Genomic DNA, 17,488 nt, shown 5'->3' with positions numbered 1-17,488 from the left:
TAAATACCTAGAGGCATTGACAATGTCTCTGAGATTCTTTGGTGCATGATTGCAAGTACACAGCATTTAGTATGTAAGTGGATTTTTGGTAATGATAATGACATTCACTGAGATTTCAGTTTAATTTTTATTTTTTGCATCCTAAATGTCAGATGTATTCATTCAGATTATACAGAAACTTTCTAAGGAAATCTTTGTATTGAGGAAGTTTGTTACTTTTTCAGGATTAGGTAACAACTACAAATGATGTTTCTTTCTAAAAACAATGCTTCTCAGGAAGAAAAATTTCGAATATATCCGAATTTGATTTTAGCCACTTCGTGTTATATTATTGATTACCAATGACAAGAGTAATTTAGTCATGGACAACTTTTAGATATTTTTCAAAAATAAATGTAATATTTATTTTTATAGGGATGGAGATGGATTTAGAATCATCACTGCCAATTTGTTTCCATAATTAGATCTTGTTTCCTTAAGTATTCATATAAAATACATTAAAATCTTATTGTATTGTGTCAATTAGAAATAGTTTCTAAATGATCCTTCTGCTTTGGGCATTTTGTATTTATAGTTCTAATATATTTACATAATACCAAAAATGGATAAATAGTTGTTTTGGATTTTTTTCCCTTAAGTTATATTCTTAAATTTAAGACATCTTGCATAAGTTATATGGTGATTTTTATGTAGAATAATACAAGTTTCTGACCCATGAGAGCAGGAACAACTTCAAAACAGCTTTTCAGTATTTATAATTTTATATTTGTTGCCCACTGAGATGTAACCATAAAGTAAAGGGACAGGCTTTCAAACAGCCTACTCGATGTTATATGTCCAGGAGGCTCTTGTCCTCTTCAAAGCAGTCACCTAGGAAGGCTACACATTTGTTCCAGAAATGCTGCCATGGCCCAAAATGTTGTAGAATGCCTCTTTTTAAATTGCTTCTGAACTGCTAAGAAATAATAAAGAGTAAAATAACACATTGCTTTGAATATCCTGAATTGTGGCAAAGGTGAATTTGATTTTGGGAAGTAGTCAGAAAATCGTTCCATGACCAAGTGCAGTAAATCAAATTCAGAACGTTGTTTGGAGTCACAGTGGGATCTAAAGTAACAAGATGGGCTTTTTTGAGGGCTACTCATAAACTAACTCTTGAAATTGATTGTCAAAGAGGAATTCCAGATCTTTGGACCTTGGAATAAATGTATATGCTCCCTAGGTAGCTACTATGAAAAACAATACTTGTTTAGGTGAAAAGAAATGTGTGTATGTTTGCAAAATAAGATCAGTTTTATTACTTTATAGACATTCCTTGTAGATGAAAAAAATACTCCTATCATGGAACTCTTTATAAGCAAACTTCCGAATGTAAGTAGAATTTCTGTCTCATCCTTTCTAAGCCTATAGAGAAATCTGATATCTAAAATGACTTATTCTGAATCTTCAGCTTTAAAAAAAAACTAAGGTTCATCATTTTAAAAATGATGCTTTGAGGTTTCGCTTCACCTTTTCCTGATTAGCTTTGTTACTTCTGCTATTCAATTTTTTATTTAGTGTATCCATCTTTGTTCTCAATGTAAAATTATCATCAAGCTACTGAACCAAGGTAGAAGAAAAAAACATCTAAGCTGAAGGTTATTTTTTCCTTAATTATTTTTGTATTGTTTTAAACTCTTATCATTTGCATTAGTGGCAATCAAGATGCCTTTCTTTTTTAAAGTGGGACCCTATCACCTTAGCATATAAGAATAAGTTATAAGAAAGTTTTCACATTAAAGATTTTGTAAAAATAAGTACTTTGAACTTTGAGACTCCTAATATGTTTTTCAGTTTTACTAATAAAAGCTTTTAAAACTAAGTTCAACCAAAAGGCCAGACCATAATTCTGTAATGTGGAGACTCCAGGTGGACTGGAGCATGGGGGATCGAGCTGATGCATTGTAGTCAGGTGGGACTTTCCCAAATTTATTCTACCACATCTATCTTCATCCAGGTCATTTCGTTTAAGGTGCCCCAATTTCTTCATTGCTAAGTTGAAGTAATAAAAGTAAAATGGAACATAGTAGGCAGAGAAAATTGTTATCCTTTTGTAAAAAGGCTAAGACAGCTAAATTGTGACAGTTTAAACTGTTTAAATTCAAGTTTGATTGGAAAATTATGTGACCCATGTGGTTAAAGGTCAGAATGGTCACTAGTTTACAGGTTTAAAAAGCCATAGTGGGGTGTATTTACTGCAGACTAATAGACTATTATTTTATTCTGCCTGATATTAACTATTGCACAAATGACTATTTTGCAGTTTGGCGATTTAAATGCTGTGTCACCTGGAAATCTGGATAAAGGTAAGAATTGAAAATGTGCATTTTTGAGAACTTTTTTGACTGAGAAATTCTCATTAAAAAGTAATGTATATCCATTGCACTGTATTTTGTGAAAGTGGCATACAATCCTAGATGAATATGAGTTATGTCTTTCTGGAATCTCATTATTTCTCCTTTTCTTTCTATTCCTATACCTCCTTTATGTGGGGTATATTAAAGGCAGAATTGAGTTTAAGTACAGTTTCAAATTCTTTTTAACTTAACTTATTGTCTTGAAATTCATTGCAATAAATAACAGGGAATTATTTCTCAACCTCTCCAGAGTCCTCGAGAGAAGTGATAAAATCAGACCACACATTTTTTTACATGAAATTTTATGGATTTGTTGTTACTTTTTTAAAATTTGAGATGTTATGAGTTTACAAAAAATCATGCATACCATACAGGATTCCCATACATTTCCCCACCAACAACACCTTACATAGTTGTGACACATTTGTTACAATTGATGAAAGAACATCATCATAATATTTCTGTCTGTAGTCCATAGATCATATTTGATATATTTTCCCATAAACCATCCTATTATTACCATTTATTTGTATTGAATATTTGTTATAGTTCATGAGAGAAAGTTCTCATGTTTGTCCTGTTAACCACAGTCCATCATTCATCACAGGGTTCTCTATATTATATGGTCCCCTGCCTTGCATAGTCAGTCCATCCAAAGTGTACATTCAGTGGCTCTCAGTTTCATCACAGAAATGACATCAGCTCAGTCATTTCAGAATGTATTCATTACTACAAAAGGAAAATTCCCACACCCTTTAAAACCCCTCCATTATTGACTCTTACCATGACATAGTACCTTCTTTGCCATTGCTGTAAAAATATTACATTATTACTGGTAAGTATAGTCTATACATTGCATTAGTTGTATTTTTCCCATGTATCTCCATAACCTTAATATTGTAATAGAGGAACATTTCTGTTTGTAGTATTAACCATAATCATTATCCATAATCACTATGTTACACAGTCCCTAGATTATCCTCTTTCAAATGACAATAACCTCCCTAGACTACCCCATTATACTCACTATATTGTGTACCATCAACTCTATCCATTTCCTCATATTTACAGTCCACCTTATTAAACATTCTACATGCATTCAATATCAGCTCCCCCTTCTCAACCCATATTCTGTCTCCTAGTAACCTATACTCTGGAGTTTACTCCATAGGTTTACTCATCATATTTACTTCATATTAGTGAGACCATACAATATTTGTCCTTTTGTGTATGGCTTATTTCACTCAACATTATGTCCTTAATGTTCTTCCATGTTGTCATATGCGTCCCAGTTTCATTTCTTCTTACAGCTGAATAGTATTCCATCGTATATATATACCAAATTTTGTTTATCCATCAGTTGATGGACACTTGGGTTGTTTCCATATTTTAGCAATTAAGAATAATGCCACAATGGATGTCAGTATGTAAATGTCTGTGACCTTGCTTTCATTTCTTCTGAATATATTCCTAATTGCAAGATTACTAGATCATATGGCAGTTCTATATTTAGCATCCTCAGGAAATGCCAAACTGTCTTCCACAGACACTGCACCATTTTACATCCCCATTAACAATGAAGGAGTATTCCTGTTTCTCCACATCCTCTTCAGCACTTGTAATTTTTTTTTTAGTAATGGTCATTCTGTAAAGCTTGAAATGATATTTCATTGTAGTTTTAATCTTCATTTCCATAATAGTTAGTGATGTTGAGCACTTTTTCATGTGCATTTTGGCCATTTGTATTTCTTCTTTGGAAAAATATCTGTTCAAATCTTTTGCCCATTTTTTAATTGGGTTGCTTATCTTTTTATCATTTAGTTATTGGATCTCTTCATATAACCTGGCTATCAAGCCCATATCAAATATGTGGTTTCTGAAAAATTTTTCTCCCATTGAGTAGGCTGTCTTTTTACTTACTTAACAAAGTAGGTACAAAAAACACAAAAGTGTTTAATTTTGAGGCAGTTCTATTGATTTATTTTTTCTTTCATTGCTTGTGCTTTGGGTGTAAGGTTTAAGAAGCTACAACCTACCACAAGAGCTTGAGGATGTTTCCCTACATTTGCTTCTAATTTCATGGTTCTCACTTTTATATTTAAGTCCTTGATCCACTTAGAGTTAATTTTTGTATAAGGTGTGAGATAGGGGTCCTTTTTCTTTCTTTTATATATGGCTATTCAGTTCTTCTCTGCACCCTTTGTTGAACAGATTGTTCTGACCAGCTGAGTGGTTTCACAACCTTGTCAAAAATCATTAGACTGTAGATGTGAGGGTCTATTTCTGAATTCTCAGTTCGATTCCATTGGTCAGTATATCCGTCTTTATGCCAATATCATGCTGTTGTGTTTTTTTGTTTGTTTTATTTTGTTTTTACCACTGTCGCTAAAAGATATGGTTTAAAGTCAGGAAGTAAACGTCCTCCAACTTTATTCTTCTTTTTAAAGATGTTTTTGGCTGTTTGGGGTTCCTCACCCTTCCAAATATATTTGATTATTGGCTTTTCCATTTCTGCAGAAAAGGCTTTTGGCAATTTTATTGGGATTACATTGATTCTGTAAATCAATTTGGTAGAATTGATATCTTAATGATATTTAGTCTTCTAATCCATGACACTGAATGTCCTTTCACTTATTTTAGTCTTCTTGGGTTTCTTTTAGCAATATATGGGTTCTTTATGTTCTTAGTGAAGTTTATTCCCAAGTATTTGATTCTTTTTTTCTCTATTATCAATGGAGGTTTTTTCTGATTTCCTTCTCAGACTGCCCCTTAAATGTGTATAGAAATGCTACAGATTTTTGTCTGTTAATCTTGTATCCTGCCACTTTGCCGAACTTGCCTGTTAGTTCTAGTAGCTTTGTTGTGGATTTTTCAGGATTTTCTAGGTATAGGATCATATCATCAGTGAATAATAGAGAAAGTTTTACTTCTTCCTTTCCTATTTGAGTATCTTTTATCTCCTTTTCTTGGGTAATTGCTCTAGCTAGCATTTCTAGCACAATATTGAATAACAGTGGTGACAGTGGGCATCCTTGTCTTGCTCCCAATCTCAGCAAGAAAGCTGTCAGCCTTTCATCATTGAGCACAACATTCCCTGTGGATTTTTCATATATGCATTTATCATCTTGAGATAGCTTTCTTCTATTCCTGTTTTTTGGTGTGTTTTTATCAAGAAAGGATGCTATGTTTTGTCACTTGCCTTTTCTGCATCAATCAAGATGGCCATGTCATTTTTCTTCTTCAATTTATTAATGTGGTGTGTCACACTAATTGATTTTCTTATGTTGAACCACCCTTGCATACCTGGGGAAAAAACATACTTGATGATGGTGTATAATTCTTTTAATGTGCTTTTGGATTTGCTTTACAAGTTTTTCATTGAGGATTTTTGCCTTTATATTCATTAGAGAAATTGGTCTGTGATTTTCTTTTTCTCAACATCTTTATCCGACTTTGGTATTAGGGTAAAGTTGGCTTCAGAGAATATTTGGTGCATTCCCTCCTGTTTAATTTTTTAAAGAGCTTGAGAAAGATGGTATTATATCATTTTTTAGTAATTGGCAGATTTCACTTTTCATTTTTGGGAGATTTTGATGACTTTCAATTTCTTTATTTGTGCTTGGTTTGTTGTGATCCTCTGTTTCTTCTAGGTTCAGTGTAAGTTGTTTGTATTGTCCATTTCATCTACATTGTCTAGTTTGTTGGTGTACAATTGTTCATAATATCCTCTTATGATCTTTTTTATTTCTGCAGGGTCAATGGTAATGTCCCCCCTCTCATTTCTGAGTTCACTGATTTGTATCTTCTCTTTTTTTTTTTTTCTTTGTCAGTCTAGCTAAGGGTTTGTCAATTTTGTTGATTTTCTCAGAAAACAAACTTGGTTTTGCTGATTCTCTTTTTTGTTTTTGTTTTCTAAATTTCATTTATTTCTGCTCTGATCTTTATTCTTTCTTTCCTTCAGCTTGGTTTGGGATTAGTTTGCTGTTCTTTTTTTAGTTATTCCAGATGTGCAGTTAGGTCTTTGATTTTAGCTCCTTCTCCTTTTTTAAAGTAAGCATTGAGGGATATGAATTTCCCTCTCAGCATTCTTTTGCTGTACCCCATAGGGTTTGATATGTTGTATTCTCATTTTCATTAGTCTTAAGATATTTACTTATTTGTCTTGCAATTTCTTCTTTGACCCACTGGTCATTTAAGAGTGTGTTGTTTAATCTCCATATATTTGTAAAATTTCCCTTTTTCCACCCATTATTGATTTCCAGCTTCATTCTATTATGATCAAAGAAAGTGCTTTGTATAATTTCAGTCATTTTAAATTTATTAAGATTTGTTTTATGGGCCAACATATGGCCTATCCTGGAGAAGATCTGTGAGCACTTAAGAAGAATGTATATCCTGCTGTTTTCAGGTTTAGTGCTCTACAAATATCTGTTAGGTCTAGTTCATTCATAATAACACTCAAGCTCTCTGTTTTCTTATTGATCCTCTGACAAGATGTTCTATCCAATGCTGAGAATGGTGTATTGAAATCTCCAAATATTATTTTAGAGATATCTATTTCTCCCTTCAGTTTTGCCAGGGTGTACCACATGTATCTTCGGGCACCCAAGTTAGGTACATAAATATGTATTATAGTTCTTTTTCTATGGTGAATTGCCCCTTATAGTAATATATCATAACTTTATTTATCTTATATAATAGTTTTGCATTTAAAATCTATTTTTTCCAATATTACTATTGCTACTCCAGATCTTTTTTGGTTACTATTTGTGTGGAATATTTTTTTCTAACCTTTCTCTTTCAGCCTGATTGTTTATTTTCATTTAAGGTAAATCTCTTGTAGACAGCATATAGATGGCTTATATTTTTTATTCATTCTGTCAGTCTTTGTCTTTTGATTGGGGATTTCAGTCCATTAAGGTTCAATGTTATTATTGTAAAGGCATTACTTACTGGCTTTCTGTGTCATATCTTACTATTGTAGATCTTTTTATGCTTTAAGTTACTCTTACTAATAATCTCCATTCCTATATTCTTCTCCAAATCTCTCACCCTTGTCTTTTCCATTCAGGCTGCATCACTCCCTTTAGTATCTCTTGTAAATCTTGTCTTTTGGTAGTATGCTCTCTCTCTTTTTGTTTGTCTGTGAAGACTTTAAACTCATCCTCATTTTTGAAGAATAGTTTCATCAGATACAGAATTCTTGGCTGGCAGTTTTTCTTTTTCAGTATTTTAAATATAGAATACCACTGCTTCCTCGCCTTCATATTTTCTGTTGAGAGACTGGCACTTAGTCCTGTTGAGCTTCCCTTGTATGTGATGCATTGCTTTTCTCTTGCTGCTTTCAGAATCCTCTCTTTATCTCTGGTATTTGACATGTTGAATAGTAAGTATCTTAGGGGGTAGGTCTATTCAGATTTATTCTGTTTGGGGTGTATTGTCCTTGGATATTGATATTACTACCTTTCATAATGGTTGTTAAATTTTCAGCCATTATTTCCTCAAATATTCTTTCTGCTCCTTTTCCATTCTTTTCTCCTTCTGGGACACCTATAATGTATATGTTTGTGGTTCCATGTTGTCATTAAATTCCCTGAGAGCCTGTACAGTTTATCCAGTCTTTCTTCTGTCAGTTCTCCTGTCTTTTAGGTTTACATGTTCTGTCCTCAATTTCACTTATTTGTTCTTCTGCCTTTTCAAATCAGCTATTTTATGCCTCTAATATATTTTTAATCCCATCCATTATGTCTTTCATTCCATGAACTCTGCTATTTTTCTTTGTAGGTTTTCAAATTGTTCTTTAAGCTCACCCAATGTCTTTTTAATATCCTTTCTTTTTGGTAATATTTCCCTTCAACTCCTTGAATTGAATTACAAGATTTGTGTGATTGTCATTGATTAGTTGTCTTAAATCTTATGCCTCATGAGGATTTTTGATTTATTCTTTTGGCTGGGCCATCTCTTTCTGTTTTTTAATATGGCTTGTCATTTTTTTTGCTGATGTCTAGGCATCTGATTAAGTTGGTGAATTTACTCTGATGTTTAGTTTCTCTCTCTCTTGTCTAGTGGTTTTGTGTCATCACTCTTCTTTAATTTTGGGTTCAACTTATTCTAAGTCTTTTCAGTTGCCCAACTTACATTATTAAAATAGAATCAGGGACACACTAATGGAGCACATATCAGATCCAAGAAATCTGGGACAGTCCTGGTAAAAATGCCAGCACTATTTTAGAAAATAAGTTAAAATCCTAATAAGTAAACACTAAAGTAAATATCAGTCTTTCTGTTAAAAAATAAAAGTGAAAACATCTTTCTGGTAAAGGTTATAAGGAATCATTATCGCTATTGCATTATGGAAACAGGACAAAATGCACAAAGATTGGGGAGAACCACCAGATTAGCCCTTCCAGGACAGAGCCAGTGGGCAAACTGAGGCAAGAGGAAAATCTTGGGGAATGTGCAGCACCGTTCTTGGGAACTCACTGCACTAGAATACTTAGTGTTCAGCTTTTGGGCCTTGGTGGTAGAACACATTCATGTGCTAGGGGGAGTCATGTATGAAACATCTCTCCCATTTTAAACTCACATCAGCCTTCTATTTAGCAACTTTACATGAGCTGATTCTCATTTTCATAATATATCTAACAGCAAAGCAAGAAAATTAGAAAACCATAGCCCAAAATATTGTTGCCAATGTACACTTTATAGGATTAACTAAATAGCCTTCAGAAAAATAATTCAATAATCATGGTTTGTAAATTCATAGCAAGAAGAGTGGCAATTGAAATCCCTGTCCAACATAAGGCAATGCTGATGATGCAATGTTAACAAAGACTCATAACCTAAATTTGGGGATTTCATTCTTGGATACTGGGAGGTTCAGTAGGAGCATTGGTACTTAACCCAAAATTTAATGACAGCCAGACTTCTTCATAAAGTGCTGAACCAAAGTCTTCAGTAAACTCCAGGAATACCTGTTTTTACTTTTTGTATACCAGATCTCTATGATCTAAAGTAGGTTCCTAGGAAATAGCTTTGAGTCCTTATAGGAGCATAAAATGTCTGTGGAATTATATTAAGTTGCCTGTAGGACTTTGAGAAATGACTTGCTTTGGGGAAATTCTTTGTAACCTATGCAAAGGATTCCTGTCACCCACAGGAGGACCTACTTAAATTAGCCTGGAACACTCAAGTTTTGTTATTCTACATCATTGATAAAAAGATTTTGTTTGTTCTCATATTTCTCTCATCTTTCCCCTACTTAAAATGATGTGTTTTTTTCCTTTCAATGTTGCCTTTTTAAAATCATTTTGACACTTTCTCAAGCACAAAAAAGTTGGTGGAGAGGGAGCAATGTGATTTGCCCTCCCCCTTCACTCCCTTGGCTGGGCCTCCTGGTCCCATTCACTCCCAGACCTGATCTTCTTGAGATAAGGCCAAACTGGCAAGTTCTGGCCTAAGGATTGAATGTGAAAGCTTAAGTAGGTCTTTGCAGATTTTTTTCAAAAATGAGAATTTTTTCCTTGATAATACAAGTAATACTGGCTCTGTAAAAAAAAAAAAAATTTCAAATAATACAGAGAATTAGGAACTGTAAAAAATGGGGCTTCATAGTCACAACCCCAAGAGACCACCACCATTAAGAGTTTGGTGTGAGAATCCTTCCAGACACTCTGTGTATGTGTGTGTGTGTATAAACAGATGTAAAACAAAAAAGTATCACACATTTTTCAATTATACCATCCTCTTGAGGAACCAGATGTCTACTCCCCTCACAGCTCCCTTCAGCTCTATAAAGTGACTATTCTGACAAACTAATATCAAGTTCATTTTCCAGAGGCACAAAGGTAATTGGATAAAATAGTCGGGCTGAGATGTCTTTTGCTTTATCTGAGAGCACTTCTTTGTTTATCACTAAATATTGCATTACAGACATCATTTCTAGTCAATACAAGTTAATCTCAGCCTTTTTAATCACACATACCATTTCTTAGGACATCTTTCTCCCAGCAACTACTCAACCTCCACAACTGTATATGGAGACCCTGTTACTCCCCATCACTTCTCTGGAACCATCTTTGCCCAAATTAATAATAAGAGAAGAAAAGTCAAGGGAATCTCTTTCTATGGAGAGCTATATTAACTGAAATTTCTGCTGCGGGTATGCCTCAAGTGGTAAAACTAGACTCAGTGCCATCTAGAAAGAGTTCAGCTTAATCTGATTGAAGAGATACTTTGTTGCACACTCACTGTATGTGACAAGCCATAAAATATAATATGAAGAGTTGACTCTCTTTATATTAGTCATTGTAAGATGTAAAAAAAAAAAAATCTCACCATAAGTTTGTTAGCTATGGATGAGTTATTTGACCTTGACTATATGGATATCTCCTTTTTTGGTAAACTATAAAGTATGTTGAAATATTTCCTCAGTGTTTAAAAGGTGAAGTAGAAAGGCAAAAATATATCCCCACTGTTTAAAGTTCATCACTTATGAAGAGGTATTATCTGCAGTCTTTTGGAGAGAATCTTACTTACACAGTGGTAAAGTTATTTCTGAGCATTATCTTGTTTTACTGTATTTCTGAATTTTAATAGTGCATGGTGGGAAAAATATAATGCTACTCCTTTGTAGTCATGTTTTTAGTTAATATGAAGTGTATAAAATTCAGGAGTAACAGTGATTGTTTAATACATTTAATTTCCAGAAAGGAATACCAATTATAACAGTGAGTATCAGTGTTACTAAGAATGGAAATTCATTGTGCATTTTTAATCTGATACTGCCACCTCAGACTTCATAAATTTTGTAATAAAAATTAAGGGCTCATTTAATATCATTATCTACAGTGTTGATGTGTACTTCAAAGGCTGTACAATAGCCCCTACTTGTTTATACATTTTGTCTTAGTTTGCCACAGCTGCTATAACAAAATGCTTTGACACAATGGGTAGGCTTAAATAGCAGTTTATTGCCAAACAGTTCTGAAGGCTAGAAATCCAAAATCAAGTTATTGTCAAGGCCATGCTTTCTCCCAGAGTAGGTAGCATTCTGCTAATGGCAGTCAGTCCTCCATAACATAGTGGTTGCTGTCTCTTCTCTGTCCTCTGCCATCTGGTTTATTCTGGTTTCTGGCTTCTACTGACAGCATCTGAATTTCTTCTCTTTAAAAGACTTTCCATCTTTTAGATTAAGGCCCACCCTAATTCAATTTGACCACACCTGAATAGTATTTTCAAATATCCCATTCACAAATGAGCCCATACATTAATAATAACGTCTTCAGATGTCCTACTTACAAATGGGTTCACACCTATGGGAACACGGATTAAGACTTAAACATGTCTTTTGAAGCAAACATGATTCATTCTCCAAATATGCAATTAGTTATTTTGTGAATTGAAATAGGGCTCACCTATATTAATACCAACACAGATGAAATTTATGTATGGTGTAGACAGACATTTTGGGAGGAGACCTAGAATTTACTTTTTGTTATTGTTAGTTGGTTAGCATTTTTAACTCAATACATTCTCCCAATAGCCAGGAGACTGTACCATAGTGTGATTACTTTATCATGCCATAAATTATCCCCCTCTTTTTTAGGAAATTCCCAAAAGGTCTTTTAAAATAACTATTAGAGGCATCAGTAAAAAATTAGCCAAAAATAAATTATCTCTGTTATGTTTGAAAGAATTATAGACCTACCAAAAAGAGCACTGATACAAGTAAAATCCTTTGAAAGGAAAACCTACAAGCTTTGTCCCCTGAGAAGAGCTAAGAAGTTGCTTACTTAGCATATTGTATTCAAGTGTTTCTTAAGTAGGTGTTGATTGCCATTTTCCAATTTGTCATATAGTAATAGGTTTGGTATTATTTGTGCAGATGAAGGCAGTGAAGTGGAAAGTGAAATGGATGAAGAACTGGATGACTCTTCAGAGCCTCAAGCCAAAAGAGAGAAAACAGAGCTGACCCAGGCATTTCAGGTTGGCTGTATGCAGCCTGTTCTTGAAAGTGGTGTACAACCAAGCCTCCTGAATCCAATTCACAGCGAGCACATCGTCACAAGTACTCAGACTATCCGACAGTGCAGCGCTACAGGAAATACCTACACTGCAGTCTAATGAATATTAAAGCCTATTTTTCCAGCTTACATTAACCCTGTTGATATTGGGCTTAAGTTGAAAAATTAATAAGCCTGAAGGTCAACTGTTGTCAAATTCTATCTGTGCTGAACATTACCTTTTCGGAGTTGTGAAATGGAATGGGTGTATGTATTTTGCCGGGTCTTTTTTTTTTTTAATGTAAACAAATTATTTGCCTCTTAATAATAAGAGTTGGGTTTTTTTTCCCCTTAGTTTCAAGTATCAGGAAGGATTTTTGCAACACTTAATGTCAATGTTTTTGTTTTCTTATAATTAAAAAGTAATTTACATTTTTGTAGCTTAAAATATTTTATTGTTGATTGTTAGTCTTGGTGTATGATTTCATGTGTAAGTTTTTAATTAGATGCACTTCTGTGAAATATCAAAAGAAATGTATTTCTTTGATTTACACTGGAGGCATGCCCATTTGGCAGCAGATGCATCAAATTTGCTTTTGAAAGGTGCTTTTCTTTGGACAGAACCATAAAACACTATTTTGATAACATTTTGGAGTATGGAGAGAAAATACAGAACGTTTTTATTATAGTGCTAGAGGGTTGGAAAGGTCATCTATTTTTCTCTGAAGAAAAAGTTGAGCTGTGCATTTATCAGTTCAAAGTAAATAACAATTACAAGAGATTATGCTAATATGTACATAAGTTGTGTACATAATTATTAAACCACATTAACAATGCAAGCTTCCGTTAAACATTGAATTTTAACTATTATTTGCATACCAATTCCTCTGTTTAAAGACTACTGAATCTGTATTTGGGACCACTGCACAGATGCATTCTGCTGTTAAGTGGGGCTGTTATAGTTAGATACTGAAGCTGAGAGAAATGACTTGACTTTTTTTTTTAAGTGTACATGCTACTTATGCTGAGCTGGACATACAGGAAACCATTCCATTTGGATGACTTTCTTTTATTCCAGGTCTTTTTCCTAATAGTAGTTCAATATGCTGCTATTATAAAAGAAAATTTATAAAATGCAAGGAATGTAGCAACCTGCATATCGTTATTTCCTTCAAAACTATTTCCTGGTTTCTAAAGTATGTGGATTTAAATTTTAAACAGAACCTGAAGGCAGTGTAACTGGCACACCTCACCGTTACTTATTCCCAATTCTGTAGGATTTGGATAGGTGGCTGGATGGACCATTGCCATTGAAGAATGTACATCAGGGATCATCGTACCTCGGCTATTACATGGTGCCTTAAAACAGAACTGAAGCTAAAGTTTAGTAAAGTTTATTTTGTTCATGTGAATAACTCTTCAATCCATTTGACAAGGTGTGCCTGTCATTTTCAAATTCCCGAAGTAAGGACAGGTTACATGTTCTTCAAAGGAAATTTAGGAAAAGCAAAAAGACAAAAATTAATTCTTCTCTTTGAGTGACCATGAACCTATTTTTTATTCTTAGAGTTGAATATTACTTGATTACAAATCAGATTGCTTAAGGGTGTGGAATAGCAGGCTAGTTTTAAATATCAACTTGTTACATAAAATCATATATCTTTTAGACCATTCTTATCTAGTTATAATTTTAGAAAGTTAACAGAATAAGCAGGTACTTATTGAAGTGCATCTTTTCAGTCTAAATGTTTGTCTGTGTGTCTGTGTGTCTGTGTGTCCACACACACACACAAGTGCCCCTGGGGCAGGAGTCTGCTACAAAGTCAGAAGGTGAGATCCTAGAAGTATACACCCATCCCTGTTTTAATTTACATGAAAAGCCAAGGTTCCTTAAGCACTCAATTATTTTTTAAAAACAGGCACATCCATTCGTTTAATTATTTTTAAAAAACTAATCAGCAAAAGTAAAGCCAAAAAAAAAAGAGGGAAAGCACAAAATGATTTACAGATTATTAATGAGGCCTATATTAAACTCAAGATGTTTATCTTACCAGTTTTATTGGGGTGAGGGGTGGGAGGGTTGGAAAGAAGAGGGTGAGCCAATCTGTGTAGTTAAAAATACCAAATGGCTTATCAGGTAATATACAGTGTATTTAAACTGTTGTTGCTTGATTGCCTTAGACTACTCAAATAACTAAGATCAACGAAGTTTCATAAGTAAAATTTAAGTGTTTTAGCTGTGATTTTTAAACTTGATTCAAATTTTTTATTATACAAATCATTCATATATTTGAAAGTATTCACTAGCATCCTAGCATCACCTTCGTCTAAATATCATTTAAATGATCATCCCTTTTTTCTTCCCAAAAAGGCAATGAATTTGCACCATCACACACACACACAAAAAGGCAAACAAAACAACTTAAGCTGCAAAGACCATGTATCTACTTCATTGTGCATTAGAAAATGTTTACAGGTAAAAGTAAAATCAAAAAATGAAAAAAATCACTCTTCCTTTGATTCTCCTTTCTGAATTTTTTCAGTTTCCTGTCTCTACCCCGCCCCCCCCCCCCCCAGAACTATATTATATCTGTATTGGACCAAATGTATTTACTGATTTCATCTTGTTTATTGAACAGTTTTAAATGTGTTTATTATCCTTGTGTCCTTTCATTTTAATGTTGGATGTATTTGTATCATTAGAGGGATCTGATAATAATGGAAAAATTTAGATTGATGAGAGTTAGGGATTGGGGACCCGCAAGATTCAACTTTTCTTCCGATTGTTCATGGTTTGCTCCAAAGTAAGAAAGATTAAGAATTAAGAAATATTACTATATTTCAATTTAATACAAATATTCTAATCTCCTTTATGAACACAGTCAGCAGTGTTATTTTTTTTGTGACTAGTATAGATAGCTCTGATCAATCCAGAAAATATCTACTGTTTATGCCACTTCCAGTTTTTTATTTGGTTGGTTGGTTGTTTTAGGAGGTACCAGGCATTGAACCTGGGACCTGATAAATGCAAAGCAGATGCTCAACCACTAAGCTACACCTACTCCCAAACTTCCAGTTTTGTGATAGTCCTTAGAAAGACATATAGACACAAAGACGTGCACACACTTACATGCAAACATTTTAACCAACTTTGATTTTAACTTGTGAAATATATTTGAAAATGGAAACAGTTTACACATTTGAGCAAATTAGCGCAATCATGACATTTATTTCATTTATTGAACATTTTATTCCCATTTTCCTCATTCTTTGAAACTCTTTCTAAATAATATTAGACACTCATGCTCTCAGAGTAGATTTATTGGCAAGTGATGCAAGTACACATTTTAAGGACTTTTTCAATATTTTCTGGCATTGTAATCAAACACTAGTCATGAAAATGTCTATATAGACCAAATGATATTCTTTCATTGAGGGAGGAATATAAGTAAGTTGTATTGGCTATCTTAGGTTTCAGAAAAGATATTTCCATATCATAGAATTGAGCCTCATCAATATAATTTATCTTCATATATACTTGGAACATCACACGAAAAAGATTTGTGTTCATGAAACCAGTGAACAATAGGGTGAAATGGGTGAACCATATCCTTGGAACATAGGGCCTGATTTTAAAATTTTTCTGTGGATATCAAGTTTCTGGTCACTTTTTCAGGATTTTCATCCAAACTGTGTTTGGACTGAACTGTGTAAGTCTTACTGCCTTTTCAGAAGTCCGCTTTCCTTTTTGTGCTCTTTCTTGTACTGTATAGCACGGTTCATGCACCTCTCTTTAGATGGTGTACTTTAAAACAAAAGTAAATTTTAGAAAACAGTTTTAACACTGCATAACTAAAGCTAGTAGGGTGCAACATTGACTGCCTTTGATTTGTAGCAGATGAGTGAAAATAAACACATTCTTATAGAATGCTGTAAAAGTCATTCAGGAATGAGTAAGGTTTCAATACCATAATCATGAACCTCTTCACAGGAACACACTCCCTAGAAGTGCGAAACAATATGCGTTTTCAAATTAATTTTTAAAATTCTTCAGATGATATATTTGAAATGTCTAAAATAATGCTGTGCTTGAAATGTTAGCATAGAAGAAAAAAAAAATGTGCATCACTGTGATGTTGGTCCTCCCTGTGTGGACACATGGAGAAAGTAAAAAATTTGGCCAGTCACTTTTGTGAACAACTTGAGGCAGTGGTTATATACGCAAATTGAACTTTGTTATACCCCTCTCCCCAAATTTTATGGTGAGAAAATAACAATCATCAAAATAATTGAAATCAGGACATTTGTGATCTGTATGAATCACACCAGAACATGGGGGAGGGATTGGCATGCAGTGCTATTGAAAATTGGGCTTCTCTAGGTCAGAACAACCTCCATGTATATGGTTAGAACAAATCAATTAATGGAATCCTAGTATTTCTGCAAGTTTGGTGATTTAAAGAAAACTGGAATAGAAGCATTAATTCAGTGCTTAGTTCTAGTATTAGAAAACCCCTTTGATGTAATGCCTTGTATTAACCCTTTGAGCATTGTAAGATATACAATGGGGGACAAAAGCCTTTCAGATCATTTATTTAGACTAGACCGGTAAAATATACTCTATATCCAAATGTCTAATTATGCTGTTTTTTTAATGGGGGGGTAGGAAGAGAAAGTGTTTCCATGCTAAACACTTGCATTTTATATACAATTCTTAATTTTCTTCAAGAGGGCTTGATATATTTATTCCCAAATATTCACTGCCATCTAAATAAGTGTACTGTTTACAAAAAAAAAAAAAAAAATCAACTTTTCTAGCATCACATCATGACTCTCTAGAAAAGGAGGACAAATACATGGGCTTGTAGACCTATGTCATAACTGATTTCTGCACATTGAAAGTACCTAGATTGCCTTCAAAAGGTAACATAAAAAAAGAGTTATGATTCTTTTTTCTTTTTCCATAACAAAGCAAAATATCTCATTTATTTAGCTTTAGAGAGTACAAGTATAAGTGAAGCCTTAGGAAGAAATGAGTTCAAGTGGATAAAGAAAAACTGAACTCTTTTGAACAGTTAGGCTATTTGG

The 17,488-nt window shown here is 33.7% G+C and overlaps 1 protein-coding gene across 17 annotated transcripts in view; it reads left to right on the top strand.

Annotated features, from left to right (window-relative positions):
• The window catches only part of RFX3 (regulatory factor X3), a 345,069-nt gene extending 328,591 nt beyond the window's left edge, over positions 1-16,478 (top strand). For 11 of the 17 annotated variants that reach the window (XM_058301791.2, XM_058301786.2, XM_058301787.2 and 8 more), the window contains 2 exons: positions 2,303-2,345; positions 12,283-16,478. In XM_058301791.2, the coding sequence (XP_058157774.1) occupies positions 2,303-2,345; positions 12,283-12,521 (282 nt within the window). In that variant the 3' untranslated portion in view covers positions 12,522-16,478. Of the gene's footprint in view, positions 1-1,308; positions 1,372-2,302; positions 2,346-12,282 lie in introns of all 17 variants that reach the window. The other 6 variants (XM_058301783.2, XM_058301789.2, XM_058301780.2 and 3 more) reach the window with 1 other exon arrangement.
• Positions 16,479-17,488: the final 1,010 nt, after the last annotated feature.

Source organism: Dasypus novemcinctus, chromosome 8, assembly GCF_030445035.2.
Source record: "Dasypus novemcinctus isolate mDasNov1 chromosome 8, mDasNov1.1.hap2, whole genome shotgun sequence".
Taxonomy (NCBI): domain Eukaryota; kingdom Metazoa; phylum Chordata; class Mammalia; order Cingulata; family Dasypodidae; genus Dasypus; species Dasypus novemcinctus.
This window is presented reverse-complemented; position numbering and strand designations above follow the sequence as displayed.